This window comes from Botrytis deweyae (assembly GCF_014898535.1).
Source record: "Botrytis deweyae strain B1 chromosome Unknown BDEW_042, whole genome shotgun sequence".
Classification (NCBI taxonomy): domain Eukaryota; kingdom Fungi; phylum Ascomycota; class Leotiomycetes; order Helotiales; family Sclerotiniaceae; genus Botrytis; species Botrytis deweyae.
In genome coordinates this window covers 177748-204348 of record NW_024066249.1, presented here as the reverse complement: position 1 = coordinate 204348, position 26601 = coordinate 177748, and the positions used below count along the sequence as shown (strand labels likewise).

At 40.9% G+C, this 26601-nt stretch overlaps 9 protein-coding genes across 9 annotated transcripts; 3 read left to right on the top strand and 6 right to left on the bottom strand.

Moving 5' to 3' along the window:
• Positions 1-1179: 1179 nt before the first annotated feature.
• On the bottom strand, positions 1180-3709 carry EAE98_010953 (uncharacterized protein; the record flags this gene model as incomplete). The annotated part of the gene is made up of 3 exons (XM_038958575.1): positions 1180-2748; positions 2809-3561; positions 3701-3709. 3 exons carry the CDS (start codon positions 3707-3709, stop codon positions 1180-1182), a joined length of 2331 nt encoding a protein of 776 aa, XP_038805089.1.
• Positions 3710-4739: 1030 nt separating this feature from the next.
• EAE98_010952 (uncharacterized protein) lies at positions 4740-5458 on the bottom strand (the record flags this gene model as incomplete). Its single annotated transcript, XM_038958574.1, has 5 exons — positions 4740-4749; positions 4800-4849; positions 4906-4968; positions 5120-5284; positions 5405-5458. The coding sequence occupies 5 exons, from the start codon at positions 5456-5458 to the stop codon at positions 4740-4742; spliced, it is 342 nt and encodes a 113-aa protein (XP_038805088.1).
• Positions 5459-7000: 1542 nt separating this feature from the next.
• On the top strand, positions 7001-9071 carry EAE98_010951 (uncharacterized protein; the record flags this gene model as incomplete). Its single annotated transcript, XM_038958573.1, has 6 exons — positions 7001-7032; positions 7109-7245; positions 7369-7396; positions 7447-7629; positions 7679-7824; positions 7876-9071. The coding sequence occupies 6 exons, from the start codon at positions 7001-7003 to the stop codon at positions 9069-9071; spliced, it is 1722 nt and encodes a 573-aa protein (XP_038805087.1).
• Positions 9072-10322: 1251 nt separating this feature from the next.
• On the bottom strand, positions 10323-11654 carry EAE98_010950 (uncharacterized protein; the record flags this gene model as incomplete). Its single annotated transcript, XM_038958572.1, has 3 exons — positions 10323-10927; positions 11043-11269; positions 11326-11654. The coding sequence occupies 3 exons, from the start codon at positions 11652-11654 to the stop codon at positions 10323-10325; spliced, it is 1161 nt and encodes a 386-aa protein (XP_038805086.1).
• A 1283-nt stretch (positions 11655-12937) lies between these two features.
• EAE98_010949 (uncharacterized protein) lies at positions 12938-14845 on the top strand (the record flags this gene model as incomplete). The annotated part of the gene is made up of 4 exons (XM_038958571.1): positions 12938-12989; positions 13055-13922; positions 13979-14636; positions 14693-14845. 4 exons carry the CDS (start codon positions 12938-12940, stop codon positions 14843-14845), a joined length of 1731 nt encoding a protein of 576 aa, XP_038805085.1.
• A 337-nt stretch (positions 14846-15182) lies between these two features.
• Positions 15183-16412, bottom strand: EAE98_010948 (uncharacterized protein; the record flags this gene model as incomplete). The annotated part of the gene is made up of 3 exons (XM_038958570.1): positions 15183-15310; positions 15370-16167; positions 16250-16412. 3 exons carry the CDS (start codon positions 16410-16412, stop codon positions 15183-15185), a joined length of 1089 nt encoding a protein of 362 aa, XP_038805084.1.
• A 1069-nt stretch (positions 16413-17481) lies between these two features.
• EAE98_010947 (uncharacterized protein) lies at positions 17482-18127 on the bottom strand (the record flags this gene model as incomplete). Its single annotated transcript, XM_038958569.1, has 4 exons — positions 17482-17627; positions 17780-17849; positions 17930-17986; positions 18068-18127. The coding sequence occupies 4 exons, from the start codon at positions 18125-18127 to the stop codon at positions 17482-17484; spliced, it is 333 nt and encodes a 110-aa protein (XP_038805083.1).
• Positions 18128-22705: 4578 nt separating this feature from the next.
• EAE98_010946 (uncharacterized protein) lies at positions 22706-24037 on the bottom strand (the record flags this gene model as incomplete). Its single annotated transcript, XM_038958568.1, has 5 exons — positions 22706-23082; positions 23137-23210; positions 23263-23483; positions 23539-23799; positions 23849-24037. 5 exons carry the CDS (start codon positions 24035-24037, stop codon positions 22706-22708), a joined length of 1122 nt encoding a protein of 373 aa, XP_038805082.1.
• A 1170-nt stretch (positions 24038-25207) lies between these two features.
• On the top strand, positions 25208-26127 carry EAE98_010945 (uncharacterized protein; the record flags this gene model as incomplete). The annotated part of the gene is made up of 4 exons (XM_038958567.1): positions 25208-25250; positions 25307-25850; positions 25904-26003; positions 26056-26127. 4 exons carry the CDS (start codon positions 25208-25210, stop codon positions 26125-26127), a joined length of 759 nt encoding a protein of 252 aa, XP_038805081.1.
• Between the last annotated feature and the right edge of the window lie 474 nt (positions 26128-26601).

The following is a 26601-nucleotide window of genomic DNA, read 5'->3' as shown; positions in this document are numbered from 1 at the left end:
ATAATTAATAATACAATAGACTCTACCACACTTCTAACATCGTCCTTATATTTAATCTTATACTCTATAAAGTCATTTTTGTAAAATCCTATTATATTAACAAATAGCAGATAAATAATAAAGTAAAATAAGATACTTAAATATAACTTTGTTGAACCCGGTAAAGTTGTATTTATTTGTAGAAAATGGTATTTAACTTGAGCTGATAGTTATTAGTTTGTATTCTTTAATATATATTATTTCGAAAAATAAAATGCAAATTAAGGTTGAATGTGAGAGTTGTTGTTATATTGTTGATTAAATTTGTTTATTAGTATTAAATTATATTAGATTAATATTGAATATAAGAACTGCCACTATGTTGCTGATAATCCTTATTCATATAAAGATAGATGTTAAACTATATTATTTTAATATGAGAACTTATATCTCTTCAAAGAAATACCAACCTTAATCACAAATCCACATTGCATTTGAAATTAAGATGTCAGGCTCCTGATCTATAATATCATTAATTAGTATTGATATCACTATAGGGATAGTAAAATAATATAGTACTAATAATTTACATTATTGTAATATTGCTTAAGGTTCTAAAAGCTAAAGGCTACGAATGTATATACTATAGTGCGGGGGCGCTAGCGTATGCGCTAGCGCGGTCACATGATCCCTGTCCCAACATATATAATATTATTTATACTTCTCCTTCTCCTTCTCCTTCTCCTTCTCCTCCTCCTCCTCCTCCTCCTACTAATATCATCTGTATACATACCTAGGGAGATAAATAATAGGGTAAAAAACTACAAAATTTCATATATTCAATATATTTCATTCTATTCTATTCAATAAAGACAAGATAAGATAAAAGCGATAAATTAATAAATTCACATCAATACACCTCACAATTGCGCGTAAAAGAAGAAGAAAAAAAGATTGATAATATTGTAGCGATCTATATATACAATCCCGAAGCCCGAAAACCATATTGTGAATCCATCCTCCAAGCCAAAGCTCTGAATAACAAAGCACCTACACCTGCACCTCTGACACCAATGTATAATCTCCAAAAAACTAGAAAACGCAATGTAGTTATATTATCCGGGTGTATTGTAGCCCAAACAAGTATGTGAATGATAAACATATCCATAATGCGCGTGCGTATACATAAATATAGCCCTTTCAAGATGTTGAAGTTTCTTCTTTGACCTCTACATCCTTCTCCTTCTCTTCTGTTTTGGTATCACTCTCTACCTCCTTGGGTAATGGGATATTCTCCTCTATAGGCTCTGTGGGCTCTGTGGGCTTTGCGGGTTCTGTAGGCTCTATGGGCTCTATAGATTCTGATGCGATTAATGCTGATGGTACCGCTGATGTTAGAGAGGTGGCAGGCGGCTGCGAGCTACCATAGAGATTCCTCTCTAGACCACCTAATAAATCCGGAAAGTCATCCTCATCTTCTTCTTCGCCTGTGGACTTGACTGGTTCTGCTGGTAGTTTTGAATCCTCTGCCCCTTGTGGCTCATTTGATTCATTTGACTCGTTTGACTCGTTTGTCATTTCTATGTCATTTGATTCATGTGCCACGTCTGGCTTATTTGATTCGTCTATCATGTCTATGTCATTAGACTCATGTTCCACGTCTGGCTTAACTGACTCTTTTGGCTCAGTTGATGCATTTGGCTCAATTGGCTCAAGTGGCTTGTTTTGTTCAATTGGTTCAGCTTGTTTAGTTTCCTCATTTGGTGGGAAAACCTCAGTTGGTTCGACGACGACCCCGGCGAGATCAGTAGCTTCTGGCGCTGCAAGAGGCGGTGAACTTGAGGCGACTGGCTGAGCCTCTTCTTTGGCTGGAGAAGCGAAGGAAGTTACTGCTACTGGCTTCTCTATTTCCCTGACTGGAGAGGTGGATGAAAGTGTTGCTATTGGCTGCTCTGCTTCTTCGATTGGAGCTGTGGCTTGGTTAGGTATCGAAGGTGGTTCTTCAACGACAGGTGTTGGAGAAGGCTCTGCAAGATTTTGAGGGCTTTTATCTTCCGCTATAGGTGAAGGTTTAACGGGAGACTGAATTGAAGCCTGAACGGCGGGACTAAGACTTGGAACTTCGGCCTCTATTGGGTTTGTCGCACCGATCTGGGGATTTCCTGTATTTTCGAGAATATCAAGCAGCATCTCTTCCTCCTCCTCCTCTTCAGCGCGGAGTTCCACGGATACCTCCTCATGCTCTTTAGTGGGGTGAGGCGGAACCGGGGGTAGCTCGGTTGGGGCGGAGACTTCCGCTATTGATAGCATTTCCTGGTTGATTTTTTCAACGGGAGCTAATGGAATATGAGTATTCTCGGTCGAAAATGACATGGGCTCCCGCGCAGTAGTTTCGGTGGGGGACACCGTAGGGGTGTTGACTGTGGATGTAGTCAATGCTATTTGCTTCAAGGGACTACCGAATTTCCCTTCATCCTTTACTCTTTCTAGTTCCAATTTCGTAGGTCCGGGAATATCAGTACCACCCATCATGACATCAACGCTACTTGATTTTGGAATTTCTTGCGTAGTCGAAATGTTATGGTCTTGGGAAGAGTCTCTATGTGGTCTCGATGGAGAATTATGAATATCAACGGAATCATCATCATCATCACCTTGGTCGCCTTCATCCCCGTCGTCGTCATCCGAAGCCGGATTTGAGTCATCTATCATCTCGGTATCGAGGTTCTTCACTGGAGTCGCACCACCATCACCTTCGATTTTGATTCCCTGTGCCAATGTTAAAAAAAAACCCGCTGCAAATTTATCAAGAAATCATTATTGACTTACATCAGCTCCTAAGTGAGAGTTTGCCGCATCGCCATTTTGACCCAATGGTTCGCTAGTTACGTTGGGGGTAGAAGTGGGCAATATCTTCTTTCGTCCCCTTCCGGGGCCTCGTTTCCCTTTCTTACCAACTGGACCCTTGCGTCGGAACGGCGTACCCTCGATCGCATTCGGATCAGGAATGGTTGTTTGAGAAACAACATCCCCTACAACAGTTTGACCATGGGGCACGATGACTTTCTCCAGGTACTCATTGCCTGCAGCATCTGTCCTGCGAACTGTGGTTTGTACAACTGTGGGAACTGGAGCTGGTTTAGGAATTGTAGAACCTAATCCCTTCCTTCTTTTGGCCAGAAAGTCCATATCCGACGCATTTTGGTGACCAGGAATCTGCTTCCAGGCACGGGCTGTAAAACCGCTATCTCTAGTCTCCTCCTCTTTTTTGTCCGGCTTGTCTCCCAGAATCGCTTCAAGATCTTGTTCTTCTTCATCCATAGGAGTAGGTCGCTTATATATCTTTCCAGATCGTGCGGCGCGTAGCAAATCTTGACTATGTTGCGGCAATAAGTGGGAGTCTTTTGGCATTCCCCAAGGCAACTCTTTTGCCCAAATATCATTCTGAGAGGCATTGCTTTCCTGAGGAGGTGGAGGTGCAACTGTAACGAATTCGCGGCGCCATTGTCTTACTGGAATCCCCTCGAGTATATCATGGTCGACATAGCCCGTGCGATTCTGCCGTCTTCCACCTGTTCGGTACTGCGAACGAATTGTTAGCTTCTAGCTTTTAACCAAACACCCCCCAGGAACGTGTGCGAATTGACAAAGAGTGTCACAAGAGACGAGAGTTATGACGACCTGCCAATTAGATATGAGGATCCAATTTGTAAAAACTTACAGCGGGCATATCGGCGCGTTGTGTAGAAAAATTATTCGGAGGAGAGAACGAGGTGCCAAGCTCGACCGACGATATCAATGAGTCGGAATCCCAGGTATTTAAGGCAGATAATGATGCTTTAGTTGTGGTAAGGCTTGAGTTATTGCATACGCATTGATCTTTAGAGGTTTGTTTTGATTATCCTGTACTCTAGTTCGCTTTAATCGTATACGACTTTGTGCCGTTGTGATCGCATTCAGAGAGGCTGTTGGAACGGGTTTTGCGACGCTGGGGCTGCGCGTTCGATATGGGTACACTGAGCTACACGCAGACTTTCTGGTAAAATGCATATTAGCAATTGAGCGCGCAATCACGATAATGAATTGATTGGAAGTTGAATTGCTTCAACCAAGATTAAATACCTACTTGCGATCATTAAATACCTAGTATATCAATGGATAAGTACAAAGCGCGGATGGATTAAATGAGAGAAGTGACGCCCAAAGCAAATCGAGAGACACTCGTGTCATCACGTGATTGTAAATCACAGCACTACTTCATAGGTAATTTTGAACATCTCTTGCCAGGTAAGAAAAAGAATCAAAGAATCACTGGAAGGCACACAACTTTGATTTATCTATAGTTGATGATACTGTTTAATAATATTTCCACTCGAGCTCAAATTGAAAGTAAGGCGCAAGGGGGTCTTGCTATGCAACGTACTCTTGACGGCCATTTCAGTAAGCCAGGAAGTTGACGTTCATACACCAAGAGAGGTACCCTTTCTGCTTCAAACTGTCTCCCATAATCTTGAAGCGTCCAGGACACCAGTGTGCATTTATGGAACAATTGTATAAGTTATGTACCGGCTTAAGCACCTTTTCATGCCACCTTGTTGGCTGAGGGGCGAGTTTCCTGAATTACTTGGTGTAAGAATGTCTCGCCGGACAGACACCAAATTGCAATTGAACTCCATGTATAGTGATACATATAACCAGGCCCCAACGTCTTGACTTCATAGCATTTCCTTAAGTCCACAATCCACAACCACCCGGAAACATCAGTCCAATCTATGTAATGTGAGTTGTACGTTAGGCCTCGCACTAGAAGGACTTCTTACCCTGTGTCTTTTTGTCTCATTATGTCATTTCTCTCCCCGGATTGCTTTCCCTACATCGGAAATTAGCAACATATCTTCTATGCAATGGTGTCTGATGAGTACGTACCGATTTCCCACCTTCAACTACTAATCGATCCAGTTGGAAGAACTGACTAACGACAGTTTGTCTCTGTTGCGGTGATTGTCAGTATACCTTCAATTCCCACTCAACTTTGTATCTGCATGCTCCTCCAAAAGTCGCCATGCATTTCAGATCCCAATGCCGAGAGAACCCTTCCAGTATCATATGAAGTTCTCTGCCGCTACACGTTTGAGCGTACCTTCAAGCTTTGTAATTCCTTCAATCCTTTCTGCATCAATTCCTGGACCTTCCTCTCATCTTGAACGTCCTTGTGCTCTCTGAATGAGTCCCTTGTCCTACGTTTCGCATATTCTCGGAAATTGTATGCTGCAAATTGACCGCCTTGTCTCAATAATTGACGATACTATAAGTTAGAAGTAAGTATGGATATATCAATCGGACATTCCCTCTCATGGCTTGGCATCACAACTTTTGTGACATCGAAGTGGCAACCATTTGCGGGATAATATTTATGATTACTTACCAGCGATCGAGCTTGTTGCGAAGCTTCGCCTTTCAAACCTGCTACTACAGACATCTTGTTGTAGTAAATTGTTTGGCAGAAAAAGGCTTGAGGTTTCCAAATTCAAAAGTTTGTCACTTCTTCAAACTTCCCTAAGCATCAAAATAAAGAACGGCAAATACCGAGCCCGAATTTCCGTGCACGTATGTACGGAGATAACGATAAGATAACATTTGATGGTTCAATTTCTATCGTCATTCACGTGAGGTTAATCCTTTCTGAACCATTCCTTTCCTTTCTTCCTTTCGAATGTTCACCTGCAGGAACATCCATACTTGGTATTCTTCCTGAAGCGAACGTTGAAAAAGTAGCTTGCCTTTTGCTTCATATGAATAGTATGCAGATGGTTTCATGAACTATCTGTATCTGGATCGCAATATCTGAAGTGGCATGTGTATATATCCTTTGGTTACACATAGAAAGATTCCGGAAGATCCTTATAAAACGATGATATACACCTTGGTAATTTCATATCGGACGATTGCATATCATTATCATAGAGAAAGATCCACATGAAATTTGAAACATCTGGTCTTGATAGAACAATTGACGACGAGGCCTACATCATCTAACCCCCCCTATTAAGAAAAGTAGCGATCTATGGTTCAGGTGCCGCGCGGAAAGGGGGAGGGGAACGTTTATTCAATCAAAATGGAGAATGATATGGAGTTCAAACAAGCATTGCTTTGAAACTGTAGGTAGACATTCAATTTATTACATACAAGCAAAGCAATCTTGATTTGAGCGTTACCTATCATATCTATTTCTTCTGTCTAGAAGATGGATAATAGTGAAATGTCAATCAGATAGCTGGTAGAACATACCAAGACTAAACCCTTCCACCCATCCACCCATCCAGCCTTCCAATTGACAATTAGATATATCTATCGTAAGTATTATGTATTATATATTATATTATCGTTAGCATCTCCATCTCCATCTCCATCTACATTTCCATCTCCATCTCCGTAAAACTTTCTTTGGTCATTCTGACAAATGATTTCCCCCCTTCGTTACATATACAGGTGTACTAATCCACATTTATACTCTCACCCCCATATCCCATTTCGTTCCCACATCATTCAACGGCTATCTCGAGCTATCAAACATCTTCCCCATATAAAAGATCTATTTTGGTTTAATAATTTGATAGCCTTACGTGTCATTATCATTAACATACGCGTCTTTGTAAGTGAAGAGCTGCCGAGCACGTCATTTCCTCTAGGTCATGCCTTTCCCAAACCGGGTTCCATACAAGGCGGATGAGAGGATATTGAAGCTTTTAGTAAAGAAAAAAAATATTAAATTCTCTTGGGAGGCACATAATTTGATACGGACATTATAAAAGTAGTATCGTCCTTGTTCTTTCTCTATAACTTATTTATACCCACTCTTTCCCGACTTACTTGCACTCTTGCTTTCTATCTATCCATCTCTCTCTCTCTTCCTCTTCAACTTCTTCATACATACATAGTACATTCCCAGAAGACTCTCTGATATCCTCAATTCTTCCCACATATTGCTTGGATCAACTACTTTTTACTATCAAACGCAGATATGGCAAACTCTCCTCATGGTGGTGTCCTCAAGTAAGAATGCGAAATTAATAAGACTGGAGGAAGTCTTGGGGGGGTTAGGATGCGAATTAACTAACGATCGCAACAGAGATCTTCTCGCAAGAGATTTGTCAAGACACAATGAACTTGCAACAGAGGCCGAAACCCTTCCCGCTATTGTTCTCACTGAGAGACAACTTTGCGATCTCGAATTGATTTTGAGTGGTGGTTTCTCTCCCCTTGAAGGTATGTCATTTCCGCTTATATGGAGGGGCATCATGACCCCGCCATTCTGAATATAATCTGCCAAGATATGATAACAGAAATCTATCTATAATTCGACAACAATTGCTAATTTCTCATTACCAGGTTTTATGACCGAGAAGGATTACAATGGGTACGAGACTGCGCTTTCGAAAATACTTTTACTAGCCTAACATTTTACAGTGTCGTTGAAAACAACCGATTGGCAGATGGCAACGTCTTCAGTATGCCAATTACACTCGATGTATCTCAAGAACAAATCGAAGAGTTGGGAATTAAAGCAGGAGCAAGAGTTACTCTTCGCGATTTCCGTGACGACAGAAACCTTGCAATTATCAACGTCGAGGATGTTTACAGACCCAACAAGTGTGTAATTCCGACCTAGATGAATGAGAAAGATCTAACAAATTGATAGGGAGAAGGAAGCTAAGGAAGTTTTCGGTGGTGATGCCGATCACCCTGCAGTTAAATATTTATACAACACTGCAGCTGAATTCTATGTTGGAGGAAAGATTGACGCCATTAACCGTTTAGAACATTACGATTACGTTGCTTTAAGATGTGAGTGATTCGGTTCCTAGAAACTCTAGAAAGCTACTAATATGAGAAAAGATACCCCCGCAGAAATGAGACTCCACTTCGACAAGCTCGGCTGGTCCAAGGTTGTCGCATTCCAAACCAGAAACCCTATGCACAGAGCCCACAGAGAGTTGACTGTTCGTGCCGCTAGAGCCCGTCAAGCCAACGTTCTTATCCACCCAGTCGTTGGTCTTACCAAGCCAGGTGACATTGACCATTTCACCCGTGTCCGTGTTTACCAGGCACTCCTTCCTAGATATCCTAACGGAATGGCCGTTCTTGGTCTTCTTCCTCTCGCTATGCGTATGGGTGGACCTCGTGAGGCTGTTTGGCACGCCATTATCAGAAAGAACTATGGTGCTACACACTTCATCGTCGGACGTGATCACGCCGGACCAGGAAAGAACAGCAAGGGAGAGGAGTTCTATGGTCCATATGATGCTCAATACGCTGTTGAGAAGTTCAAGGATGAGCTCGGAATTGAGGTCGTTCCTTTCCAAATGATGACTTACCTCCCAGATAGCGACGAATACAGACCAAAGGACGAGGTCCCACAAGGTACCCGTACTCTCGACATCTCCGGAACTGAGCTCCGTTCTAGACTTCGCTCTGGTCGTGAGATTCCAGAATGGTTCTCCTACCCAGAAGTTGTCCGTGTTCTTAGAGAATCTCACCCACCCCGTTCTGCTCAAGGTTTCACTGTATTCCTTACTGGTTACCACAGCTCTGGCAAAGACGCAATTGCACGTGCTTTGCAAACTACTCTCAACCAACAAGGTGGACGTTCTGTCTCACTTTTATTGGGCGAGACTGTTCGCGCCGAGCTTTCCTCGGAGCTTGGCTTCAGCCGTGCTGACCGAACCCGCAACATCGGCCGTATTGCATTCGTTGCTTCCGAGTTGACCCGTTCCGGTGCTGCCGTCATTGCTGCACCAATTGCACCATATGAAGATGCTCGTAAGCATGCTCGTGAAATGGTTGAGAAGTATGGTGACTTCTATCTCGTTCACGTTGCTACCAGTCTTGAGCACTCTGAGAAGATCGACAAGAAGGGTGTCTACGCTAAGGCTCGTAACGGTGAAATCAAGGGTTTCACTGGTGTTGATGATCCTTATGAGATTCCTTCCAAGGCCGACTTCACCGTTGATATCGAGAAGACTAGTGTCAGAAATGCTGTTCACTCAATTATCTTGATGTTGGAGAGCGCGGGTTTGTTGGATCGTCTATAGATAGATAGTTTATTAGTATATTGGATTTGATGGGATTGGATAGTTCCTTTTGGAATACAATTCAAAATGACAGCATTTCGGGGCGTTTTCAAAGGTTTTAGATAGACAAGAGCAAAAGTCTTAGAGTCGTGTGCACATAAGTCATATAGCTAGCGGATGGATATATTGGCAACAGGCGAATTTATATTCACCCTTCGATAGTGTGAACAAATAGTTGTTTCGTTCCATCTTCCAAATTCCAGGCTCATGTGTTTCTTGGAGATGTGCCCCCGCAGGTGGTTCAGGTACATTGTCAAATAAGCAATAATATAAATCCAGTACTGGGACATCATAAATACCCACTCCACTATATCCCAAGCTCTGATCTTAGCATTATAGGGGTCGCTATATTTGCTCTCAGCATAGCCAATCTTTTTTTCACGCCAGAATCAGCGGCTTCGTCATTGGTACAGAGAAAGATAGTTGCTAATGCAATACGCAAACGGAAATGGTTTTCGTGCTACTGTAATTTCACATTTACAGACTGCAAGGGTATAAGGACTCGGTGGTGCAATATCATCTCTGTCAAGACGGCCTTTGTTGATCGCGCTGGACCATAAGATAGCGGTGTTGAGTCATGAAACCGATGATTCTAGGCATTGTTATTCCAACCTTGATCCTTCATATCAGCTTGGGTACCATCGATGTTCGACATTGTATATTTATGCTCGTGTTAACGCATGGGAAAACACAACCGTTCCGGTTCCAAATCGTCAAATTTTTTGAAATCTAGTGTCACTCTAGGTTTCAAGCTCTGTCATAATATGAAGTTATGTTTCTTGAAAAGGTTTGGACTTATTATGTAGTTCATGAAACAAGTGTTTCCGAAATATTTTCTCAGGAAAAGAAGACATAATTTTGAATCTCAATTGTCATTGGGGAAGAAAATCCTAACAAAATGTTCCTGAAAAGTTAACTTACAGTTTGTAAATGTAATGGAACTCGCGAGTATGGTTGTTGAAAAGCTGTCAAAAAAATCATGGAAATGAACCGTTTCATAGAAACAAGTGGTTGAGAAGTCAAGGGGTCTCAGAATGGTTTTTTACACCTATGCAGAAGATAATCGATCGACTACCTAGTTTCTTGGTTAATGATGTACTTGCTTTCGGATAAGACAGGCTTTGACAGCAAAGACTATTAGCCATTCAATAGCCACCACTTCTTCGTATTTTCGACAGCACATGCAGTTTTGGTAACGTTACAATTTGGTCCTTAGCGCATTTTCATCGACTTGTCCTTAATGGATGAAATCGAGGCCGCCGAGCGCAAGCTCAGCAATTCTCCCTCCCTCCAAAATAACGCAAGACACACTGTAGTACCCGGCCCAAGAATTGATACACCAAGAAGAAAAAGGGTGAATAGGAGCGGCGAAAATTGGGCCAGTTTACTGTCACACAAATTTCCCGAACGACGTGCCAACAAGCGCGACAACAAGATGTATGCCCATGAAATGCTAGACAATGCAATAATCATGACATCAAATTGAAGGAACATCCATGGACCACTGGAAAGAATATTTGGCGATTCCAGGAGAGCGGTGAAGAAAGATGGCAAGTATGCTCTCTGAACACCATTGACTGGATCCGAGGATAAGACCACCGGCGTGAGCGCGTGCAAGTGACCTAAAAAGGACAATACGGCTGCAAGTAAGTAAGATACTTGAATCCACCAAGCTGCTATTCTATTGTCAATCACTTTCTTCCTTAAAGACATAGAGGGCATTCTATCTGCACATTGACTCAAAGCCCAAGTAATGACTGCTTGAGTTAAGGACATCCACAGAGGAGTTAGCTGCCATATAGCCAAGATTTTTTGATCTATGAGAACCAAGGTGTCAGTGATCAGTCATTGTAGCATTCTTAGAAGGGATAGGATATGTAAACTAATTTCAAAACTTGGAGTACGTGTGATGAAAAAATCGGTGTTGCTCACGAGCGACTGGATCGAGCGAAGTATGAGACCAAGTAGGCAGCATTGCCATAATTGTGGGTAGTACAACGCCTATGATAAAGCTGACTGGTATAGCTCTCGAAGAAGAAACATCTGATGGAGCCAATACATCGGGCTGCTCACTCGCCCATTGAAGGTGGCGAGAGTAGTAAATGGGAAGCAATACGGCACCGCCAAAGATCTGCCAAAGTATACCCCAAACGATTGGACTAGTCATAACGGTTAACAGCTTTCAATATTTGCGGAGACTTCATTCTCAACCCACTTCCCTAGAGTGTGCGGCTGTTTTGTCCCCCGTATACTCTCTGCATATAGCCAAACATATGCAGGTTGAAACGTTGCGAATGCATCGAGCGTGAACATTTGTTGTTCTCTGTTTGAATTGTTTGTGCTGGAGAAGAAGAACGCAACCAGAATAGAGAGGGGAAAATCTAGAATGATGATCCCGGTGTACTGGGTGTGCATTATGACTCCATCCTCAAATCGTTGATGCCATACCGTTAGGAGGAGAGCTTTGATGGTGCCATTCCATATGCTGATACCCCAAAGCAGCAGGACAGCTGAAAAGGTTAGTGTGCGGAAATAGGTGTTCATTGTAAGGCGACACTCCAAGATATCGTGGTTAAGACTGGAAACAAAATGAAGGATGTGACGAATTGCGAGTTTAATAGTACTAGAAATTCGCTAGGAATAGTGCGAGCTAATTGAGAATGAGAGGAGAGCTCACTGAAGTTTCGTGGGTGGTCCAGGTGAGCACCCTCGAAAGCTTTCCTGTAGATTATTACCGAAGCTGCTCACATGATAGGTGGCTCAAACTATACGATTACAAGGCGCCATGAGACGGTTCCACTTTTTGAGGGAGAGGGGGGGATTTCCTAAAGTAGTAATATTTTGTTGCTTTGGATTTCGGCAGAGTAGTGATTATGGTCTGGGGCTGCACAGCGCCTAATCGATTGTTGGGATGTCTACAAGAATGAAGCCACAGGGTATAGGTTAATTAGGAACACGTCAGACGACTGCAGGCTGACTCTGCAACCATCATAGTACAATGAGAATAACTCTATACCACGAGCTACAGTAATCGTACGCAGCTGTTCGTTAGTTTCAAAAATTATATTAAAAATGATCATTTTGCTCTATTTATATAAACAAAAATGGAATATTCAAAACTATCAAATTATTCGGGATTTTAAAATAGTTTTATGATATAATAAAATACTTAGAATTTATAATTCTTTTGATTTTAAAATATAGAGATATTATTATTTATAAGATTAAATCTACATCGAAAGAAAAGTTCTTAATTTTCGCTTATTTTACTAATGAATTTAAATATTTTCAATTTATATTAAGTTTCTATATAGATTTTATAATAAATAAAAATCTTAAAAATAAATTATTTAATTTTTATTAAATCTCAATTGAAAATGAACAGAATTATATTAAGCTTGTTAAATAAAATTTATATTATTATCAAAAAATATATAGATAATTTATATGAATTTTGGTGTGATTTTGGTGTTCGGCAAACAGCTATGCCCTGGCACTATAAGCCAGAGATGATGGAATAACAATCAACATCCTAGTTTGATATTCAAGAGCATTAGTACCGGGGTTTGATGGGAAGTGCATTTCATGCCACCCTCTATACCTCGCTCTTCTGAGTATCCTATAAACCCTGTTTCAGCAATCAAATGTTAAATCGCGATCTGAACTATAGTTATGAGCAGCTATATTTAAGCCCAGTGATGGGTCTCTAAACTGCTCTAGAATTACAAGATATTACCAAAGATACTATCTCCAAAAGCCGATACTCTGTTGCTATTATCAAACTCTATACCTAAACAAAGTTCAATTCGTCGGAGTAGCACCTGAAGATGGAAGAAGCAGCAGCGGTAACAAAGTACGATGTGGTGATAGTCGGTGCAGGTATGATTCGCTCACAAAGGCCTCAACAAATCAGACTGTCGATAAGCAATTGACTTACCGTGCAGGATTTTACGGCCTGGTGGCAGCACGAAATTATCTTCGCCTTCGTCCTCAAACGAATCTTCTCATAGTCGATTCTAACAAGACGGTTGGTGGGGTATGGTGCAAAGAAAGACTCTATCCAAATCTTATCGCACAGGTACCAGAGGGGTTTTTCAATTATACGGACACTCCAATGCCTCCACAAACTGGAATTTCCACAAATGGTCTCATCGCTGGCGAGACTATTCATGAATATCTCCAGACTTATGCAGAGCAACATGATTTATTGCGTCGAATATGCTTCTCTTCCCTTGTTGCTAGAGCAGAGCGCTGTTCCACAGGGTGGAAACTTCACTGCCAGAAGATGGAGAAAGTCGAATGTCTGGAAACTACCAAGCTCATTGTTGCCACAGGAATCACTTCCATGCCCAAGATGCCCAGATTTCGGGCACAGAGTGTCTCTATCCCTATTATCCATTCCAAAGACTTAGGGTCTTCATCTAAGTCATTGGAAAGTCCTGATGTCAGAACTGTAGTCGTAGTTGGAGGCGCGAAATCAGCGTATGATACAGTTTACTTACTTCTGTCTTTGGGGAAGAAAGTGATCTGGATTATTCGTGCGGACGGTACAGGACCTCATCCATTGATACCTCAAACATTATTTGGGTACTGGAGAAGCTTAGCTGTTTCCTCCACCAGGTTCATGAGCTACGTCAGCCCCTCTATACTAAATGTTGATGACCCGCTGCAAAGGATGTTTCAAAGAACGAATTTAGGGCTCTGGTGCACCAACAAGTTCTGGGAGGTACTCAACTACCTGAGTATTCGCCACGCTGGTTATTCTAAAGGTAATCATGTTTCTATGCTGAAGCCGTATATCGAAGATAAAAGGTAGGTTTCTTGGTTGCATTACGAAAATTCAACTTCAACCTAACTGACTATTCTAGTGTCTTCTGGGGGGATGCTGGAGTTGGGCTTGTCACTTTACCTGATTTTTGGGCGAAAATTCACGATGGAGATGTTTCTGTACTGATAGACAAAGTCAAGGCGATCGAAGAAGACACTATTCTACTCGAGTCTGGCACAAAAGTAGAGGCTGACTACATTGTCATGTGCACTGGCTGGGGCGACCATTTCAAAATGTTTGATCAGACGACGAAGCTCGCACTTGGTCTGCCCTACTCTCTTGATAGGGATGGGTTGACCAATACTCAAGATTCTGCAGGCTTGCAATGGGAAAAGTATGATGCCGAAGCTGACATCTCCATAAATCGCCAGCTTCCTTTTTTGGCAAATCCACCCAAGGTGGTAGATTCGTTTGCCAATCAAACAGTTCCAGGGAGGCTTTACCGGCGTGTGGTACCGCTAAATTGCACTGAAAATGATGATCGGTCCATCATAATCTTAGGTCAAATTCACACTGTGCAAACCCCACTGGTGGCAGACATCCAGTCATTTTGGGGAATTCTTTACCTACTCGGAGAGATCAAGTTGCCAAGTGAAGAGATGATGGTCAAAGAGATTTCAGAGTGGAATGCATGGTCGCGAAAAAGATATTTGAATCAGGGCCAGAAGACTCCGTACTCGCTTTTTGATTTTCTCCCAGTGAGTTGCAATAAGCTTTTTCGTTTCTTTGCTTTGACAATTTTGACAATTTTTAGTATCTGGATTCCCTTTTCCGTGATATGGGGTTGAATTCACGCCGGAAATCGAATTTCTTCAGCGAAATATTTTCGCCCTACCAGCCTGAGGACTTCAACGGATTCATAGGCGAATACCTTGAAATGAAGAGCTCAAAAACCAAACAAGATTAAATGCCGATCCTGGTTTGCACGGTGATCTTGTCTGGCGGGAATTGGAAATGTAGTGTGAGCAGATTACAGCCCGGGTTTTTTCGATTACATCTTGAGTTGTGGTGGCAAGTGGATTGAAATATACAACGGTACTCAAGTCATTGTTGTAAATTGCGATCGCATTTTTGGTACTGTTTCTTGTCATATTGGGTGATGAATCATAGTTAGTGTTTGTAAGACTGTCACTGGGACCATGTCATAATTGAACCAGTAGGATATTGAAAAGGCTTATGACACTACTACTTTGTATATTTCCCACCATTGTGAATCACTTCTTCATTTTTCGCTCTTTTTCAACTTAGTTACGTTTCCAAAATGCTTGAAAAGGATGCAAAAGAGCAGCCACCATGTCGCAGACCCACATTCTCCACCCATTCAATATCGTTATTTGATACATAAGTTTTACATAGCGCAGAGTAAAAGCATCTATTTTCATTTTTAGTTGTGAGGAAAAAGCTTCATACAGAAGATTAGGGAACACGTACCAACAGCATCGAAATCTTGGCCATATACCTCTCGGATTGCAACAGACTTTCCATCTTTCGACGGGTCCGAAAGTACAGTCCAACTTTTGTCCACTTTCACGTCTGGCCCAACAACCAAAGCTTTTCCACTCACGCCGCTTCCCATGAGTCTTGTACCAGCATCCACAATGCTATCAACCTTGCCTACAGGCGTACCAGCAAGAATTGCTCGTAACGCCGTAGACAGCATTGGTGTATCGGAAAAGTAAGGCATGATTAGGTTGACGCGAATTCCTTTTGTAAAGGCTGTACACATCAATGAGCGATAGAGTCCTGTGACTCCATGTTTCGCAACACAATATTCAACTTGTCCTGGAAAGGCGGCTATGCCTGCCACGGAGCCTATCAATAAAAGATGACGGTCTCGCTTGGGGGCATCTTGACCGGGTGAAGTATGCGGTGGGCATGGGTTTAGAGGAAGATAGTGGAACGCAAGATGCGCAGTATACATTGCCCCTATTAAGTTGACCTCGACAACTTTGAGATCGATCGAAAGCGGCTCGCTGAGCGCCCCCAAATCATGAGCTGGGTTGTCGAAAACAGGATTGTCTGAGGCAATTCCCGCATTGGCAACCACGGCGTCAATTCCTGCGTGAGGACTTAATTTTGCCGCGTCTCGAAAAAAGTCAACTTGTGATTGCCATTTGGTGACGTCACAGTATAGAAAATGTAGATTCTGGTTGTTGGTCTGTGCCCGGACTTCTTCAACCAAAGCTTTCCCTTTGATTGCGTTCACATCTCCAATTATCACGTTCGCGTCTGTAAAACGTTAGAAAAGGCACAGTATTGTTTACTTGGGGGGGAAAGGGGGGGGGGGGGGGGTATGGCAAACTTGGCATACTATGCTCTGCCCACTTCCTAAAGAAACCTTCGCCAAATCCAGAAGCTCCTCCAGTGATGAGAATGGTTTTTCCATCCAAGCAAGACAAGTCAAGAGAATCCTCAACATTGAATTCATAGGCTGATCGAACGAGTTCGGTGATGTTATTTCGATCTTTTTGCATTTTCTTTGGAGTTTGAAGCTGTTGCTTTAAAATTGGTATGGATTTAGAGGTCACAGACAAGTGTAATTGATACGCGGGTCTGGCAGAAAGTAACAAGTAGAATTCTATCATATTCCCTCTTCGGTCGGATCGAGGTCACCAGGTATAATATGAAAATCGCGCCATGTAACCTTCATGCCCTTCATCAGAAACTCAATTTTAGATTTCGATATCTGAGACGAGATCCCCTGTCCAAATCACCGCGACTGGCCTAGAGCCTTCTGATACACCTGACAACTCTCCTAAACGCAGGGTACTTGGTTAGGAGCAAAAGTCCAAGGACTACGATGCCTGGATTACGAAACCACCCTAGGAATTTCCTTCGTTGCTAGTCGCCTCTTACTAGGATTATACGTCGTGTCATCCTCACATCATGCAGTAATACAGAAATTCTGCCGAAGGCTCACAACTCTACCTTCCATTCTGAGTAGAAAACTAAACCCAAATATATCCACATCCTGTCATTGAAATCATTGTCGAATTTACTGTCCCATAAACTCGAAGAGGTATGGCGAGATCATCCGGCGTTCCAATACTTGCGCTCCTATACACCCGCAGATACATGAAAAAGTGAGCAAACCAAACATGGGCTCCAACACAGCTTTGCAGGCTGACGCTAAGAGAGAGCGAGAAATGAAGTCACATTGCATGTTCTGTTATTTGAGTATCCCAGTGAACAAACTTGAAAATGCCCCTTTGCTATGAGTTGGCGAAAATAGCTAATCTCAGTTGCTAGTTTGGAGATGGTACATCATGGGGGCCATTGTTATGAATGGCTATATTTGACTTGGTAATGTTGATCTGGCTGATTAGACAGATTGATTTCTTTCACAATGAGAGGGGCTTCAAACACAGTAGTAAAGCAGCTGACTATATAATGAAGTCTGAAACCATGGAACGTAATATCATGTTATTGTACTAAACCATCTACAATGGATCTGGGAATTACGACGCTGCTCTCCGACTTGCTATTCTATCCCCATGAATCGGCCAAGTCAGTGACACAAATGCAGCTATATCATGCTCGATTCTAAACGCGCGAAGCAAATCCACCTATTGGGTTCAACACTATAACCTCGAAAGGTTTGGTAACCAATCCTTCCTTGTTGAGGGTTTCACCTGCAGCACCGAAGTATGAAGAGGTTAAGTGGGTATTGACTGCGGCCTGGTCCGCATCTAGGTAACCTTGTTAGAAGAGACAGTAAAAGAATTGATCCAAGGCTACGCGAAATCAAAGAGGGGCGGGGGGAAGGGGGGTAGAATATGATCAGGGTAAAGAATTTCAGCGGATTCAAGATGGATGTGAGTTAACAGAAAGGTATAATTACAAGTTTCTTGGAAAAGAATGACATTAGTTCCGGTTTGAGAGTCAATTTGTTCGAATGCTTGGTATTTTTTCTAGAAGTATTAGCTCCACTCGAATTGAGTAGCACATGAGTAACACATGTACAGCAAAGACAGAAAAACGGGAAACTTACGACACCTTGCTCATTTTCGTGGACTTTACTTGCGAGGTCGAGGAGGACTTCTTTGAGCTATTGGCCGGAATAATGTCAGCATGAAAAAACATTAGAACAAAGGTGTGCGCAAGTAGCCAGAGAAAATGGAGTACTGACTCGGCTTTCCTTGCCCGAAGCTGGGTGGAAGATGGCGACGACTTGTATATCTGCTGACATTTTGCTTAAGTGATTGATGAATTCTATTCGTTGCCTGAATTTTGGAGATCCTGAAGCTCTCTGGGGGTTAAGAATTTATAGATTAATCTGAATTGAGTAGAGTAGTAATAAAGGTCACGGGAAAGAAGAGGGCTCTTGCACCATTTCGTAGCTAAAATCGCGAATACTGTGCAATTCCTGCATGCTAGAGGCGCACATATTTAGGCCAGCCTATCACAACGTATCATTTCCATTCACCTTTACACGGTCTGTGCCTTACAACAGCATGACAAGGATTATAAACTTACCCGAGGTGAGATGATAGCCAACATGTGGTTTGAGTAGGTATGTGACACGTGCGCTTACAAAATCGGATGTTGATCCAGGGGAAGTTGAGTCGTTCATACCGGAAGTAGCACCCGAAGAATCTTTAAAAACGTGCATAAGTACATCGGGTCAGCGTGTAACTTTAATATGGAGTGATCCCTGATTCGACATTTCTTTCTACCAAGATCCACCTATCATATACGCCAGGCCTTAAGCCAACGTCCGTGGAAACAATGATAAACACTCTACATCTAGACAGCAGGCAACTCCTTGTCAGCATCGAGGTTGTAGCGGAGGGTGAATATATGCACAACCTGCGGCGCAGATAACTGCTTGTCAGCATCGAGGTTGTAGAGGAGGGTGAATATATGCACAACCTGCGGCGCAGATAACTGCTTGTCAGCATCGAGGTTGTAGCGGAAGGTGAATATGTGCACAACCTGCGGCGCGGACAACAGAATTAGGTTGTTCGTGAATACACGAGAAGATTACTAAACGCCACTGAGTGCCGTTAAAGCCGAAAAAGTGTGAAGCGGCTCGGCATCCAAATGGCCACCCCACGGGGAACGTCTGAATTGACGACAACTTTTTTATTCGTACAAATAATTAATTTACTTCCGACTCGCTAATTGAACCATATGATCCCTATCAATACTAGAGACTTGAAGACTTGGAACTTTTCCTTTTCTTCTTCTTACTAATGTCGTTTAACACCGAGTATATCACTTCAAAATATATACAAAATTCGTTTTTATATAATAATATACTTTCTCAACTTCTTTATGTAATTTTTCGAAAATTTAATATATAAAACATAAATCTTTATATGAATATAAAAATTAAGAAGTAAATAAGAAGATTTTCGAAGAAATTCTTTTTCAAAAAGATTATATCTTGAAAAATTAAACTACTAGTAAAATAATAAAATAATAATCTTTAATCAAATATATATTTTCCTAATATGAAGAAGAAAGACTTAAATATATCTTCATTCATTGAGCTATCAGGTTATAGTTTTTTAGTTCTAGATTTTAAGTATATTCTATACTCAGTTCATATAGTTCTTATAAAGTATTATTTCCGTCTGTTTTTTCGCTTATATAGAGTAGAGTATTCGTGTTTACTAGTAGAGATATCTGCGCGAATGTAAGTATGATGATAAGATTAATTAGTAGATAATAAGTTTGAATCCTACTAATAAGACGTTACGAACCAAAACACTAGAAATCAACAATAAGAGTTAGATATTGATCGATGTTGATTGAAAACATGTAGTGAGATACAAGAGGGGAAACATATCCGTGTAACGTCGTCACAGTCTCGAAATTGATGTAGTGAGATACACGAGGGGAAACATTAACCTTAATGTAGCATCGTTACAGTCTCGAAATTAATGTATTGAATCAAATAATATCATATGATTCAGATAGATAATTAGACCTTATAGTTCGTATGATGAGGCTTTTGATTCTATATGTCAAGCATTTCACTCTAATCGTAATCGAGGTGAGGTGGTTTAATCAATCGCGTATCTCTCCCCGCAAAAATAAATAATGCTTGATTTGATAACCTGGGGGCGATATGCTTGCAGGAACAGATTGGCTAGACCACTGTCTGGGTTGTACGATCTTACAGATCTATTGAAGTAACGCGGCTCGCTTTTCGAGTTCAGCATGTAGTATTGGTAGTATGTAAGTTGATAATGAAACCAAATGTGAACAGGGAAGGCATCAGTTATTCTACTGGAATTATAACCCAGGTGGTTGTCGAAATGGCGTCAGCATTCAAATGATAGGACGACGACGTCTGCAGAACACGAGATGCAGCTAAGGCTCGGCAATAAATGAACGCCACACGTAATTATCGATAATCAAGGGTTACATGTTAGCCCAACGATTTACGAGGCTACGACAAACTAAAAACGGTTAACCTGCAGATTGTCAGGAGGCTCGTATGGCCTGTAAATGCCAGGAATATAATAGGAAGTACAAATCTGAAGCATTTTAAGACTATGTATTGCAATTCATGATCCTTGATTAATTAAAGAACATTTCGATACTTTGGTTGACGATGGAACTTAACGCCCACCCATGCATTATGGAAATTGTTAGAAATATCTAACCGCTGTACCTTAAACCTCTTCAGCGAAGGTTCGACCACCTTGCATGTTTCTCCGTGCAGATGTTACATGTGAGCAATTCGAGCAGAGCTTTTTCTACATACGTCAGTTCGCTTGTAAATTTTATCTGCTTTGAGATATCGATTGTGGAATGAGAACATGTAAGAATTTTCGGATGAGGAATGTAGCAACGCAATATTGATTACTCTTCATGAAATGTGCAACACATGCGTGCGAGTTAGTTTGTGAGCTGCAGATTATTTATTTGAAATTATCCGCTGAAGAGCACCGTTGCTTCACAGGAATCATATCAAACGATCAGGTTGTTATGTTTCCTTGTTTTTTGATCAATGATTTATTTTTGTTTCCTAATCGACAATACTAATCGTATGACATTAAGCAATCGCATTGTCTTATAATCTGAGAATATCTTTATTATTATTATTATTATTTCGATTTTTAAAAGATTGATATTTAAATACAGCTAAATAATCCCCATCTCCTAAGGTGTTAGAAATGAGCTCTAGAAGTGATTCGTATAATATATCTTGAATAATAAAGTATTAGGGAGCGATTACCTAATAGAGTATATATAGTAGATCTACTATTTCGAACGTATTCGGAAAACTCTATACTTTTGTAGCTTAGTAGTAAAGTAAATCAACCCTAATATAAAGCCTTACAAAATAGAATATCTATTTTAATAATTTCTTAATTAATTTATTTATAATAAAGAATCTTGATCTTAAATTTTAAATTTTATAATTTAAAAAAAGTATTGTAAGCGAAACTTAGCGTAGGTTATATAGCCTCTTTTTTGTAGCTAGTATTTAAAGGTTTTCTTTATATAATTTAGAAAAAACAACTAGTTCCTACTCAATTTCTTATATACTTTATAAAGCGCTATATAGAGCCTCTCCTTTCTTTTCTTTACTCAAAGTACTACATCTTAGTAACTTCTCGATAACATTTATAAAGGACTACTCTATAACCCTATTACCTTCTACTCCTTTATAGTATAAAGATTGAAAATTAGTATATATTATTATATTCGAAACTTTAATATAGAAATAATCTTAATTGAATTTTATATTAAAGAATAAATATAAATATTAGATTAAATTTAAGAAGTTATAATAATCTAATTAATTAAGAAGTTTCTATTAATCGACGGAACTTATTTTCAATATCTTAGAGAATAATTGATTTTTTTGGGAGTCGTAATGGGTGGATGGGTTATAAAGTTATTAAGACTAAAATTTTGAGTAGAAATAATATATCAAAACTAAGCGATATATTATAAAGTTACTAATTATATGTATTTTAAATATAATGTTTAATATTATACAATTGCTTTTATCGACTAGAATTCGAAGGTTTTATATATTGGGAGCTACGTCAATTACTCGATAATTAATCTATACTAAGAAGTTGAATTTATTACTAATTGTCTTGAAAAGGCGCTATCTCCTAGAGTGCGAGCAAATAGCGCTTATTATAGTCCGTATAATATACCTTATATAAAGAAATCTGATTGATTAGATTAGTTTTTATAATACTCTTTTAATCACTCTATTTATAAAAAGGAATCTTGATTTCAAATTATAGCTTTCTAAGAAGAATTAAAAGACTAAAGATTAAAAATTAATATTAATTCTATTCTTCAAAGTTTCGAAATAGAAATAATATTAAAAAGATTTTGTATTAAAGATTGAATGTAAATATGTAATTAAATTCCAAATATCCTGATGTTCTGATTGGTCACTAAGATCCCTTTTAAGCGAGGGCGCCGAATATCCGCACTCTCGGGGATAGTCACAAGCTAATGACGTTTCCAGTTATTTAGTTTTGTGTCTCTAACAGGGACTCGGTCATCGAAATCATAACGACTAGTAAGGTCAGAAAAGACGATGCCTCTGGAGTTGAAGTTTCTTGTAAAAATAGAGTATAATGGTCGCAGTTCATGGCTTATGAGAATCCGAAGAAATGTAGTAGCTGTAAAGAGAGTGAAATTGTTCTTGAAAAATGAAACTATTGTACATTTATATCTACTTTGGCGCCAGCGGTCTCTCAGGCCTAGCTTCCAGTGACCCTATTCCGCTCTGCCCAGCCTTCTGCCAACTCTCCTATCTTAATCACGGCAGCTAGCGGAGTTAATTCTGTACAGAGATATCTACCTCCCGATCAACTCGAATAGTACCGTGCTTTGCATCTCTGATGTTACTCAGCTCATATGCACTGATAGCAGAAGCTACACCATTTCCACCCTTTTGGGGATTTACGAGAGTATCAAAATCGTCAGTCGGGTCTTCATGACTTAAAGAAAATGCCGTGCTACTCTTGGACAGTCCAAACCTTGCTTTAACTCCACGTGAGGCACTTTTCACATAAGTTCGAGAAACACCAGAAGTACCAGTTTGCTTCTTCGTGAATAACTTTGTAAAGAGAGGTCGTAATGCTGGAACTGAAGCGACAAGAACCCAGACGTTAAGCTCCACAGACCCCCAAACACCGGCATCTACTTCGTTGACTACATAAAATTAGATCTCAGAGTCACTTGCAGAAAAGTCCACAGAAAACATACATGTGGGATCAAATCCAGGGAGAGCCAAACCACGAACGAGCCTCCATAATCGCACGCAAGACACTACGGTCACACTGAACATCTTTTAGCTTCGTGGAAGAGAGATTTGGTGGGTAAAGAACTTACATTATGCCGACAAGAAATGTGCTACTGATTGAGATTCTTTGGGACAAAGATCTCTTGATAGATTTTATAAAATATACTGGCATTAGTAGAACAATGAGGTCTAGTCCAATTGTAAACGCTTCGGTAGAAATAAATATATTGGTAGGACTAAGACATTTGCTTTTGATATCAATGTCCCAGAATCCATGAATTGGATTGCAGCTGAATATTGCGAGACTTGTCTATATTTTAGGTTAGCCTAGACAAGACAAATTGAAATATATATCATAGACTTACCACAATTATCATCCACAGAATATTCAGAGCGCTTGCTATGATTATTGGCCATTTTCCTTTACTATTTGCAAATATCCTCCAGTACAAAGTAAGCAAAGAGAGCCTGCTTAGAGTCATCGATGGGAGGTACAGGATTGTTAAAACGTAAAGCGCTTTCATGAAATCCTTGATATGTCGAATGTCTGATTTTCCGACATGCTGACCGTAAAAGTTCTGTTGAACCTGGACGATGCAAAATATTGAAAAGGCCCACGCAAATACCTGTTGTTTCGTCAGGGTCAAATTGATTGTAGAACAACAGAATACGTACGGCACCAATAACGATGAAACAATCATCTTTTCCAAAGGCGACTTTGGTCCACCATCTGGAAAAGAAACGAAGACACAGTGTAAAAAAGGACAGTCCTATCATGGCCCCGCATACGGTGTTGATACGAGAGCCTAAATCTTCATCGACATCGATGCCCGGGTATAGCGGAGTTGAGATCGTTGCTGACATTGTCAGGAGCCTGAGCAGCCGGATGTGTGGACGAGATTCACAGAAAATAGAAAGACGAGAATGAAAAGTCAAGATCGCCAGATAGAGATGGCCGGAGGGAGGTTACTAGAGAGATATTCCAGGCGAAATAGTGCGGGAATCACGGTGGTAAAATAAACTCGTTGGCTAATTCAATTTAGAAATTCAGGGACGAGGAACTACACTCTCCCAAGGAGCAGTCCCACAACAGCTCTTAACATGGGGTATTACATAGCATTCAAAACATTCTACTCAATTCTTACACTCGATCTACATTGCTGGATGCGCAGCAAGAAGGAGCTAAACACCCATAAATGTAAGTTGAGATGAAATCGGTCTCGGGAGTGTGATTTTAACCGACCACTTGTATATGGTGGGAATGATGGCCGGTTAACAAGCCATCCTAATGTTACATTGAAGTGGCGTGAAATGACAGGGCCACTTCAAATCGCCAAACTATTTAGATCGTTGAAGGAAAATCTTAACACTTTCGAAAAGCCCATGGAAGCATCTCCAAAAATTTCAAACTCCGATGGATGTACGAATTTCAGGGTGAAGTTTGAGTTGCATTTTTATATGAGTGGTGGCCTTTGAAGTTTAGGTGCGTGCTACAAGGATTATATGCTGGTTTGCTGCCATGCGCCTCTGAAGCACATAAAATTGGATCGAGCACACTGTTGGAAGTTGGAATAGCTTATTATATAAGTGGTGGAGGCTGTACCAGAAGGATTTTTGTAAGATTAAATTATGCTATACACGAGGCGATTGACCTCAATCTAGACGACTTAGCATCACTGCTACCAATCATTGTGACGTTGTACAGGGGTCACAATATTCGGAAACGAGAGCAAGCAGAGATCGGCAAGGATGTAGTTATGCACATACCTAGTTGCCGATATATGCAAGCTCATCATCAGATGATTAAAGAGAATCTTATGCATTGTTACATCGTGCTGAAGCGCGTGAGGGGCGCATAGGCGCATTGCATGCCTCTCTGTATACGAGTGTCTTCCTCGTCCCCCCAAAGAATGACTCAATCCTTTGACCTCTAATACCGCTTCTCTCTCTCTCTCTCTTTCTTTCATAGAATTTATTGACTTTCAGTTTTTGAAGAAAAGCCGTTCAAAAGGTAATATTTTACATTCATCAACCATGTCTTCAAACACCACGTACCTCATCACAGGCGCAAATCGAGGTAAGTAGTGAATCATACCGTGTATGCAAGCATCTCACTCTTCTAACTGATTCCAGGAATTGGTTTTGGCATTGTCTCAACATTGCTTCAACGTGCCAATACTACAGTGATAGTGACTGTCCGCAGTGGGTCCACCGACGTTTCCTCTCTCAAAGCGCTTCCAAAAGCCGACGGCAGTAACTTAATCATTGCCAATCTTGAGATCTCTACCACCTCGGTATCTGACATTGGAATTGCGCATGAGGCATTGGTTGAAAACCTGAAGACCCAGGGTATTGAGAGAATTGACGTTCTCATTGCAAACGCTGGAAGTGGCACCTGCTTCAAGTCTACTGTTGAAACGCCACTTGGAGCTTTTGTGACGGACTTCTACTCCAACACACTTGGACCCATTGCTCTCTATCAACATCTGCTTCCATTCCTCAAGGCTTCTGATAATGCAAAGTTTGTGATTATTGGAAGTATCTTGGGGAGCATTGAGGCTATGATGACCGGAGCACCCACTGCAGCCTATGGAGCTACCAAGGCCGCAGTACACTACGCTGCAAAAAAGATACATGGCGAGGAAGAGAAGATTGTTGTCTTAACGGTTCATCCTGGGTAAGTTATCTAGTTGCATCAATGAAGTGAAAGAAGACAACTGATCGTTCTAGATGGGTACAAACGAAGAATGGGCAAAATTTTGCGGATAGTATTGGTGTTCCTGCACCACCAATGACGGTGGAACAAAGTTCTGGCGCTGTTGTGGCACTGGTAAGAGATCTAAACGCACATTAATGGCTCCCATGTACTGATTTTGAGATAGATTGATTCAGCAACGAAGACTACAACTTCAGGAACCTTCGTAGGTTATGATGGGGCAAAGGTTCCTTGGTAGGGAGCACTAAAAGACAATCCTTCGGATTAGTGGATCTTATTAGAACAACCATACATACTTACCTGAATTACCATTTTCAAACAATGTGCCGCACATCGGATATCAGTGAATACTTTGCTAGTAGACTGGACATTATCATGGAAATCTTAGTCAGGTGATTTAGATCAACATGATGCTTCTGTGGTAGCATTGCTTCTCTGCACCAAATGTGTTCTTAGAGAAAGCGCCTTCTTTATCAAAACCAGTAAAATTATTTACCTACTGGTGAGCCATGGCAAGCAAGTCCGGTGATTCTATCATTTGGTCAGCCTCATACGGAAGTCAGACTGAGGCTACTTTTTCACGGAATATGGGGTTGTAATTGAATCTCAGCACCAAAAAATTGCTAATCACATTTCTACAAATACTAGTACAACTATCCTCGAAATTCTCGAAAACTACTCAAACTTTTCTTCTCATCTCAGATTTTTGCCC